Below are 19673 nucleotides of genomic sequence, written 5' to 3'. Positions count from 1 at the left end.
GCCAAGCACCAGCACAATCTCTTCTGCCCACCCACTCACAATCTGCCCAAGTTCACGGGATCAGCATTTCTGCCAGATGACTCTCTAGCCTCTGCTTAAAAACTTCCAAAGAAGGAGACAGACACCCACACCCCGAGGAAGCCTGTTCCACTAAGGAACCGCTCTGTCAGGAACTTCTTTCGTTTAGCCAAAAGTTCTTTTGAATTAATTCAACCCATTGCTTCTGGTTGCCCCTTTGGGGCAACAGAAAACAACTCCGCTTCTTTCGATGCACTCCTTTTCCGCACAGGAAAATCCAGCCCCAAAAACACATTGAAAATGACAAGATCCGCTTGCAAACTGGATTGAAAACTGTATCATTTACCATGCTTGAAAGCACCCATGGTGTCGCCCCCATTTACACAGGAGTCCTTCCCTATACTTATCATTCCCTTGTTTACCTTCTCATGTGGCAAGCCAAGCTCATCCGCCACCGCAGAAACCCACATCTCCGCAGAAAGGGCTGACTGCGGGAAACCGAATCCCCGAAATGCCGTATTCGATGGCAGGTTGGTCTTGCAGGCACGTCCGCGACATCGGAAGTTGGGGATGTCATAAGCATTAAAACTTTTCAGCACCACATAGGCTATCAGCTAGTGCCCGGGGATAGAGAACAAAGATATAAGCATGAATTCTGTGTCTTAGGGAAACTGCAAAGAAGAGTTTTAAAAGGTGTGATGACTTGAAATTTATCTAGTCTGCCTGAACAGTTTCTCTAGGCCAGTGGTTCTCAACCTGGGGGTCGGGACCCCTTTGGGGGTCAAACGACCCTTTCACAGGGGTCATGGCAGGGCAAGCAGCTTGGCCGGGGGGTACCATCCACACAACAGCCTTGCGGAGTAGATCACGATAGAGCGTTCGTCTGTCAGATCGGCAAGGTGGAACAAGAGGCAGAGCTGAACTGAAAAACCCCAGGAAAAAAAAACAATTTATATACAATCATGAACAATGGATCTCCATGCCATTGGTCAGTTTTGCTTTCATTTCCACGAAAGAACACCTGCATAATTTTATGGTTTGGGGTCACTGCAACATGAGGAACTGTATTAAAGGGTTGTGGCATTAGGAAAGTTGAGAACCGCTGCTCTAGGCTACCCCATAAAACAAAGCTTAAGTGTCTTGAGAAAACCCAGGTATCCTTAGGTTGCAACAGGCAAGCTGTTTCTCTTGCAGTCTCGGGTGTACTATGAAGATAGCAATACCAAAGTATCTATTTATTCAGATAGATATTGAAAGCACAAAATGGCTTGTAACATCTTTCTCCCCTCATTCATTTTATACTTACAACTGTCCTGTGAAGGGCAAAGGAGACTTGCAGGTTTTTAAAAAGAATTGGTTCCAGGTTCCATGGATCCAAGGCTGTGAAAATATCAAGGATGGCCTGCTTGGGCTTGGAACCCCACTATGGAGGAAAGAAGGGCTCCTGCCTTCCCCACCACCATTTTCTCACTTGGAAATTGCACCGGGAGAGTTTTCCCTCCTCCTGCAGCTCCACATGGAGCATTCCTGGTATGTGGAGCAGCAAACCCCCCCCCCCCAGTGCTGTTTAGTCATGGAAAAACAGATTGGGGGGGAAGACAAGACCCAAATTGTGATGGGGAATCTCTGGATGTATGTTGAGTTTGGCTCTGAGATGGGTTAGGCTGAGATGACTGGCCCAAGGCCACCCAGTTCTTCCATGGTAGATTGGGGATTCAAACCTGGTGCCCCAGATCCTAGACCAGTACTCTAACCATCATACCATATTGTTTCTCAACATTCCTTAATGCGCCATAGTAAGGACTGAATCACAAGAATGAGCTCTAAGTGCTTTCTCTACCTTTGACCTCTTTCCAAACATAAGCATTAAGGAGCTCCAATCAAGAGCCTTCCAGTTAAAGGAATCTATATAGATTCCACTAAACTAAAAGTTCTCAAATTTGTATACTTCTTAGACTAGACAGCAGAATGAGACTTGGTCAACATGTCCAGAAAGGGTGTTTCTACATGTCCCACAAGGGTGTTTCTACTCCAACAAGCAAAGTCCAAAAAATTCCACCGCCCAGTCTAAGCAGTGTCAGGGATCAGGCCAAGCCCTGGTAGTAAAGTCCGTGATAAAGGAACATCCAGGATTTCCAGGTAGGTGAAAATCCAAAAGTAGCTTTATTAAACAGACAGTACGAAGAACAGATGCACGGCAAGACCCATTGAGCATAGGTCTTGGAAGATACAAAGGCACAGTAAACATTAGGGGATTCTTATAGAGGTGGCCCTATAAGGGAGGGGGGTTAAGGTTTAGGCAGGAGAGGAAGAGATACCAAGAGGTGCAAAGTTTCCCAGCCGAGCCAGATGGCTCCGCTTTGATCCAAACAGTTACAATTCTGTTTCGTCTCTGCTAGCCCAACAAGGTTGTTGGAATCAGATAGATAACAGGACCCCACTGGGAACTACAGTGGACTGCAGAGGAGGCTAGGAACCAGGGAAGGATTTATAGTTTTATGACACTTGGCCTGAAGGGCCGCAGAAAGAATCCAGCGAGGCAGAACCAAACAATTTCATCTCAATTTTCTAATTGTGAATGTGTTCCTGAATTATGAGTACCGTAACTTACCATATCAGAAACATCCAACGTACAGCCTCCATTTACATAGTACATAAGGTCAACAGCTCTGATTCTACCATCATTCATAAATCCCACCTAAAAGCAAAGTGTTAGAGAAGTGAGAAATAAAATATTTTAGTAGGCTCAAATGTGTAACTCATCACTCTGGGTTTTCCCTCATTCTCATTTCCCTTGTTTGTGTCTTCCTGCAAGATCCCCCATGGCCATAATAAGTAAATGTGTGAGAGCTTGGTGTGAGAGTCAGCTTGGTGTAGTGGTTAGGAGTGTGGACTTCTAATCTGGCAGCAATATCAGGGCTCTCTCAGCCTCACCCACCTCACAGGGTGTCTGTTGTGGGGAGAGGAAAGGAAAGGCGACTGTACGCCACTTGAGACTCCTTCGGGTAGAGAAAAGCATCATATAAGAACCAATTCTTCTTCTTCCATTTGCTTGATGCTCCGCATGTTCCCACCAGTGGTCAACTCAATATTACAACACTTGATGTCTACTCTAGCATATATCCCTACAAATTTAAACGGCAGATTTTTAATTTGAACATAAAGCAATGTAATATTGAACTGACCACTAAAGGGGAGAGCTGGTAACTCCTCCCGCCCCCCAAAAAAGCAACGGGATTACAAAAGTGGGGAAATGAGCATGAAGAAAAGTGTTCTGTGAAATTTGTGGGATTTTTTCCCTACAGGCAGCAAAAAGAGATTCCAAGGTTTACAATGCTTTAAAGAAGAGGCTTTGCTACATTTTAAACTTCCGTGTAATTAATTCTATTACCGGTTTTATAAATTGAAAAGAGAACAGAGCTGTGTTTTAAGAAAATACATTGTGCCATAGAGTTATTTGGGCATATAGTATCAGTACAGTAGTTAGTATCCCACCCAATCCCGATCTATATTGCTTCACCTGCAAAACAAAACCCAAGTCTGAAAAGGAATAAAAAGAAAGAAAACCAAAGGTTTTGACAAGCGTACCAGTTGAGAATTGTTTGGTAATATAGGATGGGACAATATTTTTAGTGGTCTTTTCTATATTTTATAATATATTGAATGAAATTATATCAATTAATGGACAACTGATGGGCACCATATAATTCTAATATATCCAGAGCTGCCATCTTCCAGGTGGGGCTTAGAGATCTGAAACAACACCTGATCTCCGGACTTCAGAGACCACTTCCACTGAAGAAAAGGGCTGCTTGGGAAGACTGCTGTGGCATGATGGCTCATGGAGGTCCTTCCACTCCTCAAATCCTGCCTTCCCCAGGATCCACTACAAATCTCAAGGAATTTCCCAGCCCAGAGCTGGCAACCCTATATATTACCCAAACGAGAGACACACTTTTGCCCTGTGCTTTATTGAGAGATGTACTAGTCCCTGGCATCTCCATTCAAAGAGAACTCAGGTAATCAGGCTCCGAGAAGCTTCCACAAAATCCTATAATCAAAGAATCATAGAGTTGGAAGGGGCCACACAGGCCATCTAGTCCAACCCCCTGCTCTACGCAGGATCAGCCCTAAGCATCCTAAAACATCCAAGAAAAGTGTGTATCCAACCTCTGCTTGAAGACTGCCAGTGAGGGGGAGCTCACCGCCTCCTTAGGCAGCTTATTCCACTGCTGAACTACTCTGACTGTGAAAATGTTTTTCCTGATATCTAGCCTATATCGTTGTACTTGTAGTTTAAAGTATCCTGGAGAAGTGTTGCTAGTAACAGGGTACAGAATCAGGCCAAATGCTTAGTTTCTAATTCTACCGTTCCTTCTGTTCAGCACAGCCTACATAATATTCTTCTTTTCGTTGCCGACAGGCTTATACAGCATGTAATTACTTATAAGGCGGAATTTCAGTCCCGTGGCACTTTTTTCAATGGAGTTTTATTCATGGTGTCAGCTTTGGTGCCAGTTTGGTGTAGGGGTTAGGAGTGTGGACTTCTAATCTGGCATGCTGGGTTCGATTCTGCACTCCCCCACATGCATCCAGCTGGGTGACCTAGGGCTCGCCATGGCACTGATAAAGCTGTTCTGACCGAGCAGCGATATCAGGGCTCCCTCAGCCTCACCCACCTCACAGGGTGTCTGTTGTGGGGAGAGGAATGGGAAGGCGACTGTAAGCCGCTTTGAGCCTCCTTCGGGTAGGGAAAAGCAGCATATAAGAACCAACTCTTCTTCTCCTTCTCCTTCTCCTCCTCCTCCTCCTCCTCCTCCTCCTCCTCCTCCTTCTCCTTCTCCTTCCTTCTCCTTCTCCTTCCTTCTCTTTCTCCTTCTCCTTCTCCTTCTCCTTCCTTCTCCTTCTCCTTCTCCTTCTCCTTCTCCTTCTCCTTCTCCTTCTCCTTCTCCTTCTCCTTCTCCTTCTCCTTCCTTCTCCTTCTCCTTCCTTCTCCTTCTCCTTCTCCTTCTTCTTCTTTCGTGTGCAGGCACACCTCTTCAAACAAAATGAAATGGGAACTAACAGCCCATACTTATGGGTTGGTAACGTGGCACCTATAGGTATGAACTGTTAATTCCCATTTCACTTGGTCTAAATAAGTGGGCATGCACAGGAAGGGCATGCACAGGAAAGCTTGCACCCTGAACAAGCTTTGTTGGTCTTAAAGGCATCACTGGACCCAATCTTTTGCTCTAATGCTTCAGATCTACATGGCTACCCACTTGATTCTAGGGCCAAGTCATTCTGGGGAGAAAGCATAGTGAGAAAAAGATGGCTGGGCCGGGCCAACAGGGGTGGGTTATAAATTCGATATATAAATAAAATAAATAAAATGTCAAGGATGTGAAAATTACATCTTGTATGAGTGAACCAAACTGAACACATCAGAAGCCATTCTGCTTACTTTATACTTCCCCACGAAAGGGTGCCGACCCCCAAATACGATCATGTCAGTATCTCGTTCCAGGGTAAAGCGGACTGGACAGCCGGTTCTGAAAAAGAAACAAAACAGAAATGGCCTCGTGGTAACTTTAAGATACAATGCTAGCAGGATAAAGATCCAGTACTAATCGCATACTCTACTCCAAAATTACAATGTACAAAAAACTCCTCTTGTAAAGTTAAAATACAGGAAAGAAGAAGAAAAGAAGAAGAATTGGTTCTTATAAGCCACTTTTCTCTACCTGAAGGAGTCTCAAAGCGGCTTACAATCACCTTTTCTTTCCTCTCCCCACAACAGACACCCTGTGAGATAGAAAAAGAAGAGTTGGTTATTATATGCTGCTTTTCTCTACCCAAAGGAGTCTCAAAGTGGCTTCCAATCGCCTTCCCTTTCCTCTCCCCACAAAAGACACCCTGTGAGGTGGGTGAGGCTGAGAGAGCCCTGATATCACTGCTCGGTCTGAACCGCTTTCTCATTGCTGTGTTGAGCCCAAGATCACCCAGCTGGTTGCATGTGGGGAAGCGCAGAATCGAACCCGGCTCGCCAGATTAGAAGTCCGCACTCCTAAGCACTACACCAAGCTGGCTCTCACACCAAGCTCTCACGCATTTAATTATTATGGCCATGGGGGATCTTGAGACACACATACGGTCAAAATTAGAGACAGGAGGGGCAATGGAGAGATGTGTATGTGAGAAGATATAAACAACCCTGTGGTTCCTCACTCCCTAAATCCAGAAGTTGGAAGAAGGTGTCAGATGATTTTTAAGAACATGGACAAGAGTTCTTACTTCTGTGCTGCCACCGCTGCCGCACCTGCAAAAAACGGAGGTTTGGAAGTTTTCCCTCCAAAAGCTCCACCCACTCGTGTTGTGTGGCACCTGATCCTGCTGGACCGGACACCCAACGTTGTAGCCACTAATTGCTGTAAGAGAAGAAAAGGCAGGATATGATATGCAGACTTACTCCAGGGGTAGTCAAACTGCGGCCCTCCAGATGTCCATGGACTACAATTCCCAGGAGCCCCTGCCAGCGAATGCTGGCAGGGGCTCCTGGGAATTGTAGTCCATGGACATCTGGAGGGCCGCAGTTTGACTACCCCTGCCTTACTCCATCCTGTTAGTCCTCAAATTTTCATGCAAATGCACCAAACCCCAAATAGCAAAAGTTCCAATAATCCAAAGGAAGTTAGGCAAGAAACATCTATATGAAGGGAAGCGAAAAGCTTATTTTGCACAAAATAGGGAGATCAAAACTGCACAGCAAAGATGGCTGAAAAGATGGCCAGTTAGTTTCCAAATCAAGTTCAAGGTATTGGTCTTGACCTTTAAGGCTATACGTGGCCTGGGTCCTGCCTACCTGCGGGCCCACTTATCTCTTTATGCCCCCCACAGGACATTATGTTCTATGGGTTTGAATCTGTTGAGGATCCTGGGTGCCCTGGAAGTATGCCTGGCCTCGACCAGGGTCAGGGCCTTTTTGGTCCTGGCCCCCACCTGGTGGAATGAGCTCCCAGATGAGCTGAGGGCCCTGTCGGAGCTCTCTGGGTTCCCCAGGGCCTGCAAGATGGAGCTCTTCTACCAGGCTTTTGGTTGAGGCTGGAGCAGTTTATATCAGTGGGTGCTCCTCTGAACAGCTGGAACATCAGGCTACCCTTATTACATCTCCCCTCAAGGCATGGGTCAGAGGTATGAAGAGTGGGAGGGAAGGAGTGGGTGGGTTTAGGATCATTGTGTATTTTCACCACTGGGAAGAGATGACAATGTTAAGATTATTGTGTTTTGTGGGGTTTTATTGTGGGGTTTTAATCTGTAACCTGCCACGAGCAAGCTTGCCTGGGAGTGGCGGGTAATAAATCTAATCTAATCTAATAATAATAATAATAATAATAACCAACCGTGCAGGTCTATTAGGGCATTGTTTATATATAAACAAATATAAAGACATTAGAGCCCACGGTGTCCTACTGTTGCTCATAGTCAAGCATATTTTCTGGGGTTTAAAGGAGAAACAATACTGGGGAGAAATAATAACTAGAAACAATATCAGTACGAGTTAACACACCATGAACTCTCTTAACATTGGGGGGCGGGGCTTATTACAAGGCTCCTGTAACAGTTCTCTCAATATACTTGAATGGGTGGGCTTTTTATTTTGTTGGAAATGACGGACCACTTGTCACATCTTAAGATAACTGACAGCAAAACAATAGTTCCTGACAGTACTTTGATGGTTTGTGTCCTTCTCTTTCATTGGATACAGCTGTGTGGGCTCTCAAAAGGAGGTTGAGAGGGGACATGATAGCCCTCTTTAAGTATTTGAAAGGTTGTCACTTGGAGGAGGGCAGGAGGCTGTTCCCATTGGCTGCAGAGGAGAGGACGCGCAGTAATGGGTTTAAACTTCAAGTACAACGATATAGGCTAGATATCAGGAAAAAAATTTTCACAGTGAGAGTAATTCAGCAGTGGAATAGACTGCCTAAGGAGGTGGTGAACTCCCCCTCACTGGCAGTCTTCAAGCAAAGGTTGGATACACACTTTTCTTGGATGCTTTAGGATGCTTAGGGCTGATCCTGCGTTGAGCAGGGGGTTGGACTAGATGGCCTGTATGGCCCCTTCCAACTCTATGATTCTATGAATTCTACATGTCGGTGGGATTCATTACACACTTTCTTTATGCTGGTGGGGTAGGTGGGCCATAGCTATCCAATTATAACTGTTGAAAGAGTGATGTTGGGAATCAAAGCCTTGAGCAACCTGTACACTTGAAGCATCCTGGGTTGAGACGTAGATATCCATTTCATTGTCCTCTTTCCTTGGAATCACAACGGTAGAGTTGGTTTCCAAGTAAAAATGCTTTTGCCCTCCAATGTGATTTTCACCTGTGAAGGTCAAATGAAGGGGAAGCACTTGAAGTTCATTTTGACCATTTCCCCAAGTAATTTCCCTATCCAAGTTGATTTTTATACAATTTGTAACTGAATACATTGTCTTAATATACACTTGGGCAATGCTACTATAGAACCCTAATCTCGGATGTACCATCTGGCTGTGACCTGGATGACCCAGGCTAGCTCCACTCATCAGATCTTGGAGGCACCTCTGACCTTCTCTTGCCTTGAAAACTCTTCCCTTGAAAACCATATTGGCTGCAATTTGATGGTACTTTTTACCATATGATCTCGGGATTACCTTGCTTGCCCCTGATATGACATTATCTGCCCACCATTCCCCTTTGCTCTTTACACAACCAAAGAGTTCAATTGTTGTCCCCCCCCCAAGAATGACTGGTCACGAATCTGAAAAATGGCAGTATTAGGAGCCAATAGGAGAACATCTCAATCTCCCAGTAAAATGCTGCTGCTCTAGAAGTCTATCTATGGCTACTGGCCATTGTGACTGAGGGGTCACAATGGCCCCTGCGTGAGACAGGAGGCTGGACTAGAATTGGTCTGATGCAGCAGGGTTCTTCTTATGTTCTTAGGAAGGCCACAGCCCCTGTGCCCTGTTGTTGGCTCTCCAGAGAAACTGGTTGGCACTTGCATGAGTCAGGATGCTGGACTAGAGAAATATTTGGTCTCATATAGCAGGGTTCTATTTATGTTCTTAGGAAGGCCTTGACCCATATGCCTTCTTATTGGCCTGCTAGAGGAGCTGATTGGCCACTGTGGGAGACTATTGGTCTGATTCAGCAGGGCTCTTCTGAAGTCCTTATAGAAGAAGAAGAAGAAGAAGAAGAAGAAGAAGAAGAAGAAGAAGAAGAAGAAGAAGAAGAAGAAGAAGAAGAGTGGATTCTTATGTGCCGCTTTTCTCTACCCAAAGGAGTCTCAAAGCAGCTTACAATCTTCTTCCCTTTCCTCTCCCCACAACAGACACCCTGTGAGGCGGGTGAGGCTGAGAGAGTCCTGATATCATTGCTCGGTCAGAACAGTTTTATCAGTGCTGTGGCGAGCCCAAGGTCACCCAGCTGGCTGCATGTGGGGGAGTGAAGAATCGAACCCGGCATGCCAGATTAGAAGTCCTAACCACTACACCAAACTGGCTCTTATAGGGGGACTGAGGGAGGAAACTTGCAAAGAATACTTTGATTATTTAAAAAAAAATGAAAACCTACAGCCAGAAGGTTCTGGAACAGACCAACCAAGGTTGAGTTCACATAAGCATTGTTTTTGGGTAACGTGAGTTGTTATCCAATGATAACCAGCAAGCCAACTGATCTTCCAGAGAAAAGCTCATGTGCAGTAAATAACTCATATGAATTGACTTGCCCTCTTAGAAGATCAGTAACACAACTAGGGGCCCACCCAGAGCTTTACCTTCAATAATTCTGTCAACTGTCTGAAAGGCGTCTTCAACATTTCCTTGTTCAATTTTCTTTTCTTCTGAGAAATATGAATTATGCTGAATGGCATCCTGAGAGAATGGCAAAAATATGACATTCCATCCCAGAAGATAATCAAAAGCATGACCACATTGCTCTCCCCATTTTGTGGCTCTTCAAGACACGTGGACTTTTTTCCTAGTAAAACTGCACTGCGTTTAACTTACTCTAAGAAGAGTTGGTTTTTATACCATGCTTTTCACTACATGGAGTCTCGAAGTAGCTTACAATGGCCTTCTCTTCCCAGAATCATAGAATAACAGATTTGGAAGGGACCTCCAGGGTCATCTAGTCCAATCCCTCGCACTATGCAGGACACCCACATCCCAATCGCTCATCCACTGTAACCTGCCACCCCCTTGAACCTTCACAGAATCAGGCTCTCCATCAGATGGCTATCCAGCCTCTGCTTAACATTTTTCAAAGATGGAGAAGATGGCTCTTGCCCCATGGTTCAGAAGAATAAGTATGGTTCAATGGGGCTAGTGGTTGGCAGTTGGGTCCTACCCTGAAACATCTGCCACTGAAGGAACAGGTAAGCTACAAGCTTTCCTGAATTGGAGGTATCATGTCAGGAAGAGAAGGAAGTCTGGCTCTTCAGGTTGATGGTTTAACTACAAATATGGCACAAAGTAAATACCATCACGTTAAGTCAGGGGTAGTCAACCTGTGGTCCTCCAGATGTTTATGGACTACAATTCCCATGAGCCCCTGCCAGCAAACACTGGCAGGGGCTCGTGGGAATTGTAGTCCATGAACATCTGGAGGACCACAGGTTGACTACCCCTGCGTTAAGTGACCACTTTTGGACATACTTGATCAAATCAGAGACCAAGGCTGACTTAGCCCAGCGTTCTTCATAAGAGTCCTATTAATTAACTAGTGCTCGGTGGTCAACCAGAAGACCATGATCACTGTATACCCTTGCTTTAATTGTGCCTCAGATAAAGAACATTTGAGACTACAGTTCTCTCTCTCCTTCCTCAGTTCTATGACTAGTCATAATGATTATGACAACCAGCTAATGCCTGGAGGTGTTGTCCTACAACTCTCCCTACTGGATGGAAGTTCCAACAGTTAAGCCAGGACAAGCAAAATATCATGCTATTCCATAAAACAACAGTGATTTTTACCTCAATTGTCAGATTCAGTTCTAGATCTTGGTACTCTATCTTCACTTTTTTGGTGGCCTCCTTGGCAAGCTCATAGGTCTCTGCAACCACTCCACAGATAATGTGACCAATGTATATTACCTGCATGACATAACCAAGCAACAGACAGTAAGGTAAACAGATTTAACACTATTACAGTGACAGTACACTTTTTAATCTTCTCCAAAAAACTTTGTTCAGTCTAAGAAGGCAATTTTCCAAACAGTGTTGTGCCCAACCCTGAAGTCCCTTGCTTCTCTGAAAGACCTCTTTAAGTACTTGAAAGGTCACTTGGAGCAGGGCAGAGAGCAATTCCTGTTGACAGCAGAGGATAGGACTTGCAGTAATGGGTTTAAACTACACGGTGACCTCCAGGACTGACTTCTGTAACTCACAGTATATGGGCCTGCCCTTGTCCCTGACCCGGAAATTGCAGCTAGTGCAGAATGCAGCTGCTAGGGGCCTCACTGGAACACCTTGGGGGCCCATATCCAGTCAGTGCTGAGGCAGCTGAACTGGTTCCCAGCTGCATACCGAATCAAGTTCAAAGTTCTGGTATTAACCTTCAAGGCCATCCATGGTCTGGGCCCCACACAGTCTGGGCCCCACGTGAAGGACCACCTATCTTCTTATGCACCCCACAGGGCCTTGTGCTGTGTGGGTGCTAATCTGTTGATGGCCCCAGGCCCATGGGAAGTATGCCTGGCCATTTTGGTTCTGGCCCTGTCCTGGTGGGATGAGCTCCTGGAAGGGCTAAGGGCACTGAAAGAGCTTTCGCAGTTCTGCTGGATCTGCAAGATGGAGCTCTTCCACCAAGCATTTGGTTGAGGCTGAGGTCATTAAGATCAGGGGGCCTTCCTCAACTTAGCCAGGACAGCAGGTCATCCCCCTTTAATCCCCCTGAGACACGAGGGGTGGAGGGGAGGGGAGAGGATGAGGTTTGCATTTACCATTGGGGTTTTTAAGGTGGGGATTGTTTTTATACTTTTATTGCTGATTTTGGGGGTTTTATCACTGTAACCCGTCATGAGCCAGCATTTCTGGGGGCGGTGGGTAAGAAATCAAATATTTATTAATTTGATATTGGGGGGGGATTGCAGTCAATTTGATAGTGGAATCATCTATCTAAGGAGGTGGTGAGCTCCCCCTTCCCCTCTGGCAGCAGATCATGCATCTTAATGTGTTCATGTTTTCAAGAGTATTCATGTAAGCAGGATATCTGTAAACTGGAAACTTTGGTGGTTGGGAAAGTATATGTAGAAGGTGGTCAACACCAAGAAGTACCTCATCTTCAGCAAACACTTTCTCATGCTCATTGCCATTTTCCCCCGGAATATCAGCTGCTGACACCACAGTGACCACCCCTGGTGCTTCTAAGGCTTCTGATATATCGATGGATCTGGAAACAGGAAAGCAGTATGAAGTCCTATGTCCCAGTCCACAGGAGAGACAATGCACTAAACCCATGAATGCAGGAGGCTGTTTATAATTCAAACAAAAGCATTCAAGAGCTAAAATGAATATATACTTTTCTTATATGTCATATGCATAACTGAACAGAGAAACCACTCATGCCTGAAGCAAATTTAGGCTTTTCTACACCTTCCGCTCCTGAATTTCCTGAATAATAATAATAATAATAATAATAATGATGATGATGATGATGATGATGATGATGATGCTACAATACTAAACCTGTCATTACTATGCTATTTTTATAAATCAGTATTTTACTGACTTAAAAAAATCGAAAACGAAACCACTCATCTTCAAAGTGGAGGGTAGGAGAGGCAGCAGCTTTACGATGATGACAGTCCAGTCATTGAAAAGTGGGCTAGAGGTATGTAGTAGTGGGCAGGGCAAAGAAAACTGGCAGAAATGTTATGTCTGAGGAAAAGGACTTCCATTAAAAAAAACTGAGATTAAAATTCGTTTCAAAAGAACAGGGAAAAAAATTGGTGTGGTCCAGAAACCAAAGCAAAGACTAAAGGCACAAAGATACACAGAAAAATCAGGAGATAAACCAAAGCAGTGTGGGGCCAGAACCAATGGGGTGGAAAGTATCTAAGTTTTAAAATCCTGGATTATTTGACCAAATATTTGAAAGAAGAGAAAAGCTCTAGATGTCCCCTGAATGATGAACAGGGAGGCATAAGGTAAGCATGATTTGATCATGGAAGCCTTGAGGGGCTTAGCTGCATGGTCCATATGCAGTCAAATCCCCCTCCCCTTGTGTTTGTACGTAAAAAAATGTGTATTGTCTTTATACCTGCTCTATACTTGCCATTACCCACTCCATGTTCTAGCCTAGGGGTAGTCAACCTGTGGTCCTCCAGATGTCTATGGACTACAATTCCAAACACTGGCAGGGGCTCATGGGAATTGTAGTCCATGGACATCTGGAGGACCACAGGTTGACTACCTCTGTAATCTAGCCCATTCTTGAATCAAACAAATGTAGATAGCACCTGACCTGTGTTTCCATTTGGCCACAGTTTCCTCACAGACACCCTTAATGTTGCCACTTACAGAATCTTCGCATGGGCTCTTGTGCTGGTCACCACCGCCATGTGGAGCTGTCCATCAATTGGACCAATGTCATCGCAGAAGACGGCCTCGCCAGTGGCATGCTTAATCCCAGACTCGTGCATGATGGGCCGCCCCACGGGGTCTTGAGGAGGCTGCTGAGGGTCGACATCCTGTCAGTGAGGATTTATTAATTATTTACTTATGGTATGGCATGGGTAGTATAGCCAGGAGAACCGAGGATTGTCTGGCAGCCAGGTAAGGGATGCTTGGAGGTGGTCTGCCATTACCTGCCTCTGTGCTGTGAATCCTAGTGTGCCTTTGAGTAATTACCACGCAAATGCTTGGAAGTTTCCCATCCAAAAACTAGCCATGGTTGGCCCTGCTAAGCTTCTGAGATCTGATGGGATCAGGCAATAATAAATGAATAAATAAGGTCATGCCAGGTAGTGTTCTTTGGAGATATCTACTACATTGGACTCAAGAGGAGGCTGAATTTCAGATACTACTGGTTGACTATTGGGTCCAGAACTTAAGGAACACTATTATAATTATTGGAAGAAGAAGAGTTGTTTCTTATACGCCATTTTTCTCTACCAGAAAGTGTCTCAAAGTGGCTTACAATCACCTTTCCTTCCTCTCCCCACCACAGATACTTTGGGAGGTAGGTGGGGATGACCGAGCCCTGTCAGAACAGCTTTCACAGGACTATAGCAATCTGGAGACAGGGAAGGAATGACACTTAACAGGAGAGAAGGTCCTAACCTCATTATCCTATCTAGCTGACTTCTTGCTGGGCTCTGCAGGTTCTTCTTCTCTTCTTCTTTGTACACCAGATATTACTTATCTGTAACCATATATATAAAAGGGCTAAGCCCTCCTGGGCGGAGCATGTTCACTGTGCGCTTCCTCATTGACCTGGCCCCACTACTGCCCACCCCCACAACCCTGGCCAGAAGCGCTCTGGTGAATTGGCTGCCATTGTGCTCCTGTCCACTGCGTTGACAGCCCGCTGGAGAGCTGGTGAGTGCAGGAGGGGAGGCCTGGCGGGGCCAGAAAGCCCCCTGTCCCACCAGGGACTGCAGGGGGAGGGCTGGCTCCACTCCCCCATGGGCCGGGAAGAGCACCTGGGAAGGCTGTCTGCCGCCACCTCTCCTAAGCTCACCGGGCACGAAAAGCCCTGGCCAGCCTGGGAGACTCCCCACCAGCCCTACCCCACTTTCTCTCTCTCTACTCTCTCTTTCTTTTCTACCTCTTTCTGCATCTCTCCTTCTATATCTCTGTCTTTTTCTCCCTCTCTTTCTCTGTTTGTATCTCTGTTCTTTTTTCTATTTCTCTCTCTCTCTTCTACCTATACTTCTTGTTCTCACTCACTTTTTCCTTTCTCTTTTCTTCTCTCTCTCTATCCTCTTTCTCTCTATTTCTTAGTCACTCTCTTTCTTTCCAAATCTCTCTCTTTGCTATTTCTCCAACTCAACCCATGCTAGCACCTGTTGTATCAGCTACAACGGGCTTTACTTCAACTTACAACATAAATCGCTATGAGAACAAGTTCACTGACCTGATATTCTTGCACACCTCGTGGAGGATGGTCATGGAACTCATCCAAGGCACTCAAGTTTTCCTTTGACAAGCCAGGGTACTTGGATGGATGCTGTAAAAAAGGATAAGATTCAGAAGACAATGTATATTGATAATATTTTCAAAGCTGGCTTTTAGGGGAAATAAGGTGTTTAGGCTTAAATTGAAGAAAGTAGGGAAAAGCACTAGGCCACTCAGGTATGAACTAAATCATATCCCCGACGAATACACAGTGGAGGTGACAAATAGATTTAAGGAATTAGATCTGATAGACAGAGTGCCTGAAGAACTATGGACTGAGGTTCGCAACATTGTACAAGAGGTAGCGACTAAAACCATCCCAAAGAAAAAGAAATGCAAGAAATCAAAATGGCTGTCTGAGGAAGCTTTACAAATAGCTAAGGAGAGAAGGGAAGTGAAAGGCAAGGGAGAAAGAGAAAGATACACCCAATTGAATGCAGAATTCCAGAGAAAAGCTAGAAGAGATAAGAATGCCTTCTTAAATGAACAGTGCAAACAAATAGAAGAAAACAATAGAATCGGGAGGACCAGAGATCTTTTCAAGAAAATTGGAGATATTAAGAGAACGTTTCATGCAAAGATGGGTATGATAAGGGACCAAAATGGTAGGGACCTCACAGAAGCAGAAGAGATTAAACAAAGGTGGCAAAATTATACAGAAGAACTATACAAGAGCGAGCTTAACATCCCTGATGACCACAATGGGGTAGTTACTGACCTGGAGCCAGACATCCTGGAATGTGAAGTCAAATGGGCCTTAGGAAGTCTGAGCAACAATAAAGCTAGTGGTGGTGACAGCATTCCAGTTGAACTATTCAAAATCTTGAAGGACGATGCAGTAAAAGTGCTACACTCAATATGCCAGCAAATTTGGAAAACTCAACAATGGCCACAGGATTGGAAAAGGTCAGTTTACATTCCAATCCCAAAGAAGGGCAATGCCAAAGAATGTTCAAACTACCGCACCATTGCACTAATTTCTCATGCTAGCAAAGTTATGCTCAAAATCCTACAAGCTAGGCTCCAGCAATATGTGGACCGAGAACTTCCAGAAGTACAGGCAGGATTTCGAAGAGGCAGAGGAACTAGAGATCAAATTGCCAACATACGCTGGATCATGGAGAAAGCTAGGGAGTACCAGAAGAACGTCTACTTCTGCTTCATTGACTATGCTAAAGCCTTTGATTGTGTGGAGCACAACAAATTGTGGCAAGTTCTTAAAGAGATGGGAATACCAGAGCATCTTATTTGTCTCTTGAGAAATTTATATGCAGGTCAAGAAGCAACAGTGAGAACTGAACATGGAATCACTGACTGGTTCAAAATTGAGAAAGGAGTTCGGCAAGGCTGTATACTGTCGCCTTGCCTATTTAACTTGTATGCAGAGCACATCATGAGAAATGCAGGATTAGAGGAGTCACAAATTGGGATCAAGATTGCAGGGAGAAATATCAACAACCTCAGATATGCAGATGATACCACTCTAATGGCAGAAAGTGAAGAGGAACTAAAGAGCCTGTTGATGCGGGTGAAGGAGGAGAGTGCAAAAGTTGGCTTGAAACTCAACATCAAGAAAACAAAGATCATGGCATCCGGCCCTCTCAATTCCTGGCAAATAGAAGGGGAAGAAATGGAGATAGTGACAGATTTTATTTTCCTGGGCTCCAAGATCACTGCAGATGGGGACTGCAGCAAAGAAATTATAAGACGCTTGCTCCTGGGGAGGAAAGCTATGGCAAATCTAGAGAGCATCCTAAAAAGCAGAGACATCACCCTGCCAACAAAAGTGCGTTTAGTCAAGGCTATGGTCTTCCCAGTTGCAATGTATGGCTGTGAAAGTTGGACCATAAGGAAGGCCGAGCGTCAAAGAATTGAGGCTTTTGAACTCTGGTGCTGGAGAAGACTCTTGCGAGTCCCTTGGACTGCAAGGCGAACAAACCGGTCAGTCCTAGAGGAGATCAGCCCTGACTGCTCTTTAGAAGGCCAGATCCTGAAGATGAAACTCAAATATTTTGGCCACCTCATGAGAAGGAAGGACTCCCTGGAGAAGAGCCTAATGCTGGGAGCGATCGAGGGCAAAAGAAGAAGGGGACGACAGAGAATGAGGTGGATGGATGGAGTCACTGAAGCAGTAGGTGCAAACTTAAATGGACTCCGGGGAATGGTAGAGGACAGGAAGGCCTGGAGGATCATTGTCCATGGGGTCGCGATGGGTCGGACACGACTTCGCACATAACAACAACAAAGGTGTTTTCTAAGCAGTCTTATCAGTTCACTTTCAGTTACCACCAATAGTTATTATCAGAAAGACACTATGAACAATTGTTTATAAGGGGGGTAAACTTTATTTGTGTTGTCTTAGTAAATAATCCCTGGGGACATCAGAGTCCAGAAATACCAATCACCTGAGGCAGTTTAGACTCAGATCTTCATGGTCTCCCAATGCCCAGGACACTGCAATGCCAACAATTACACTTTCTATTTTTTTCAAATTTAAAACTTTACTTACATTCGACTATGTTATCAGGGCTAACACATCACTAAGCCAACTTCAAGAAGCCTATTATTTGAGAAGTGTGGGTTAGAAGTTGATTTACATAATCTTTTATGGCCCGCACAAAAGGTCAAGAAAAAATGGGCCTAAATCCTTGGGCCCTTATTTTAATAAACATCCTAACCATTTTTCCGATTAGTATTTATGAAAAGTCCCTGTGGGCGGAGTGCTGTCTGGGATGTCCAAGCTGCGTTTCTGCCCACATGGGCCAATCCAGACCAGATTAGGCCGGCCCCTGGAGTGCCCGCCTCCAGAAGCCACCCGTGAAGCACCCCCAGAGACTGTCTGGACTCAAATCCACCTGGCCCCTCAATCCAGCCCCCCTCCCTCCAGCTGGCAGTGCCAGGTGCTGGGGGTGGCGAGAGGGAGGAGGTGGCACCAATGCTGCCACTGAGGATACTGTCCTGTCACCGACAAGCTCCTCACGCACCAGGCTGCTCACAGGAGGCCGTGCTGCTGTGCCAGCTGCACCAGGGATGGCCAAGTGCTGCATACGGCTCGGCGGTGGCACTGCCATGGCCACCCACCCAGCTCCCAGGCCAACGAGGGACACTCAAAATGCCACCATGCCCTTGCCATGCTGCCCTGCCTCCCCGCCAGTCCCTCACACCGACGTCACCATTAACGTGTAATATATGACCATATATGGTCATGTTGACCTGTTTTCCCCCTCCCAAAATGGCCAATGATGGATCTGGAGGGGATAGGAAGTAGGGTTGGGTGCTTCAGCGCCTGGAGTAGCCGGTTGCTCCCAACGCAGCCAGCGCTGAGCCACAGGGGGGAGGCGCAAACCCACAAACCCACTCTTGACCTCCGCCCCACCCACCTTCCAGACTACAGGTGAGCCTGTCAATGGGAGGCCCATCTCATCCTACCGGACCAGCTCTCCCCGCCTACCATCTCCGTCCCCCCCCCCCCAGCGCCCGCTGCATTCACCCATGCAGCGGGCTTTCTGACTAGTCTGGAATAAATATAAACAAAGAACAATCGGAAATTCATTTTTGTTGAAATTTCCAGTTGAGGCCCGTTATGACAAAGCACAACAGAAAATAACAGGCTCTTTAAAATATAAAGATCTGCTGATGGCAATGGGAAAGTTAAAAACATATGAGTCACTCAACAAAGAGGGGATAGACATTCGATGACTTGAATACCTTCAGAGCACAACTAGCTTTAAGGCGGAATTTAAAGAGCAAATGGACAGTGTTCCTGCCCTAACCGAGTGTGAAAATATTATATTTCATGCTAAACCTCATTTACAAGGGCAAATTCATAAGCAGTTGTTAAAATATGAAACTGCAGATGAACAGGTAAAAATTGTATGATCAAATGGATGCAGAATTTTAAATGAAACATTCCATTGGATGAGTGGGAATTATTGTGGGGCAAAACGGTAAAACATATGAAATCTCAGTTATTAAGAGAAAATTGGTACAAATTGTATTATAGATGGTATGTCACACCCAAATTAATTAGCAAAATGTCTAAAGAATGTCATAATAAATGTTGGAAATGTAAGGATAAGGTTGGACCTTTTTATCACATGTGGTAGTCATATAAAACAGGGGTAGTCAACCTGTGGTCCTCCAGCATTTGCTGGCAGGGGCTCATGGGAATTATAGTCCATGAACATCTGGAGGACCACAGGTTGACTACCCCTGATGTAAAATAATTATGAAGTTTGGGATAAAAATTCATACTACTTTAGAAAAGTCGTTTAATATTAAATTTTCGATGTATCCTGACTACACGCTATTAAGTGTAATGCCAGTTAATATTCCTCAGATGGGTGAAGACTTTTTTTCCATGCAACTACAGCAGCAAGAATAATTATAACTAAGAACAGGGGGGAAAAAGGATTCACCCCAAGTAATGTAATGGCTGGATAAACTGGGAGAATTATCTAAAATGGCAAAGCTAACCAGCTTAGTGAACAGCACACTAAAAGAAGAATTTG

General features: G+C 45.1%; 1 protein-coding gene across 1 annotated transcript in view; it reads right to left on the bottom strand.

Moving 5' to 3' along the window:
* Window positions 1-19673, bottom strand: part of LOC143829132 (aldehyde oxidase 3-like) — an 81592-nt gene that overhangs the window by 31386 nt on the left and 30533 nt on the right. Inside the window, exons 16-25 of the mRNA XM_077319522.1 lie at window positions 15122-15214; window positions 13564-13733; window positions 12319-12433; window positions 11017-11136; window positions 9819-9915; window positions 8260-8384; window positions 6295-6428; window positions 5465-5552; window positions 2630-2716; window positions 441-632 (exon numbers count right to left, since the gene is read on the bottom strand). Of these exons, the coding sequence (XP_077175637.1) occupies window positions 441-632; window positions 2630-2716; window positions 5465-5552; window positions 6295-6428; window positions 8260-8384; window positions 9819-9915; window positions 11017-11136; window positions 12319-12433; window positions 13564-13733; window positions 15122-15214 (1221 nt within the window). The remainder of the gene's footprint in view (window positions 1-440; window positions 633-2629; window positions 2717-5464; window positions 5553-6294; window positions 6429-8259; window positions 8385-9818; window positions 9916-11016; window positions 11137-12318; window positions 12434-13563; window positions 13734-15121; window positions 15215-19673) is intronic.

The sequence above is a fragment of the Paroedura picta genome, chromosome 2 (genome assembly GCF_049243985.1).
Source record: "Paroedura picta isolate Pp20150507F chromosome 2, Ppicta_v3.0, whole genome shotgun sequence".
Taxonomy (NCBI): Eukaryota; Metazoa; Chordata; class Lepidosauria; order Squamata; family Gekkonidae; genus Paroedura; species Paroedura picta.
Note: the sequence above shows the minus strand (reverse complement) of the source record. Positions and strands in the feature narration are given on the sequence as shown.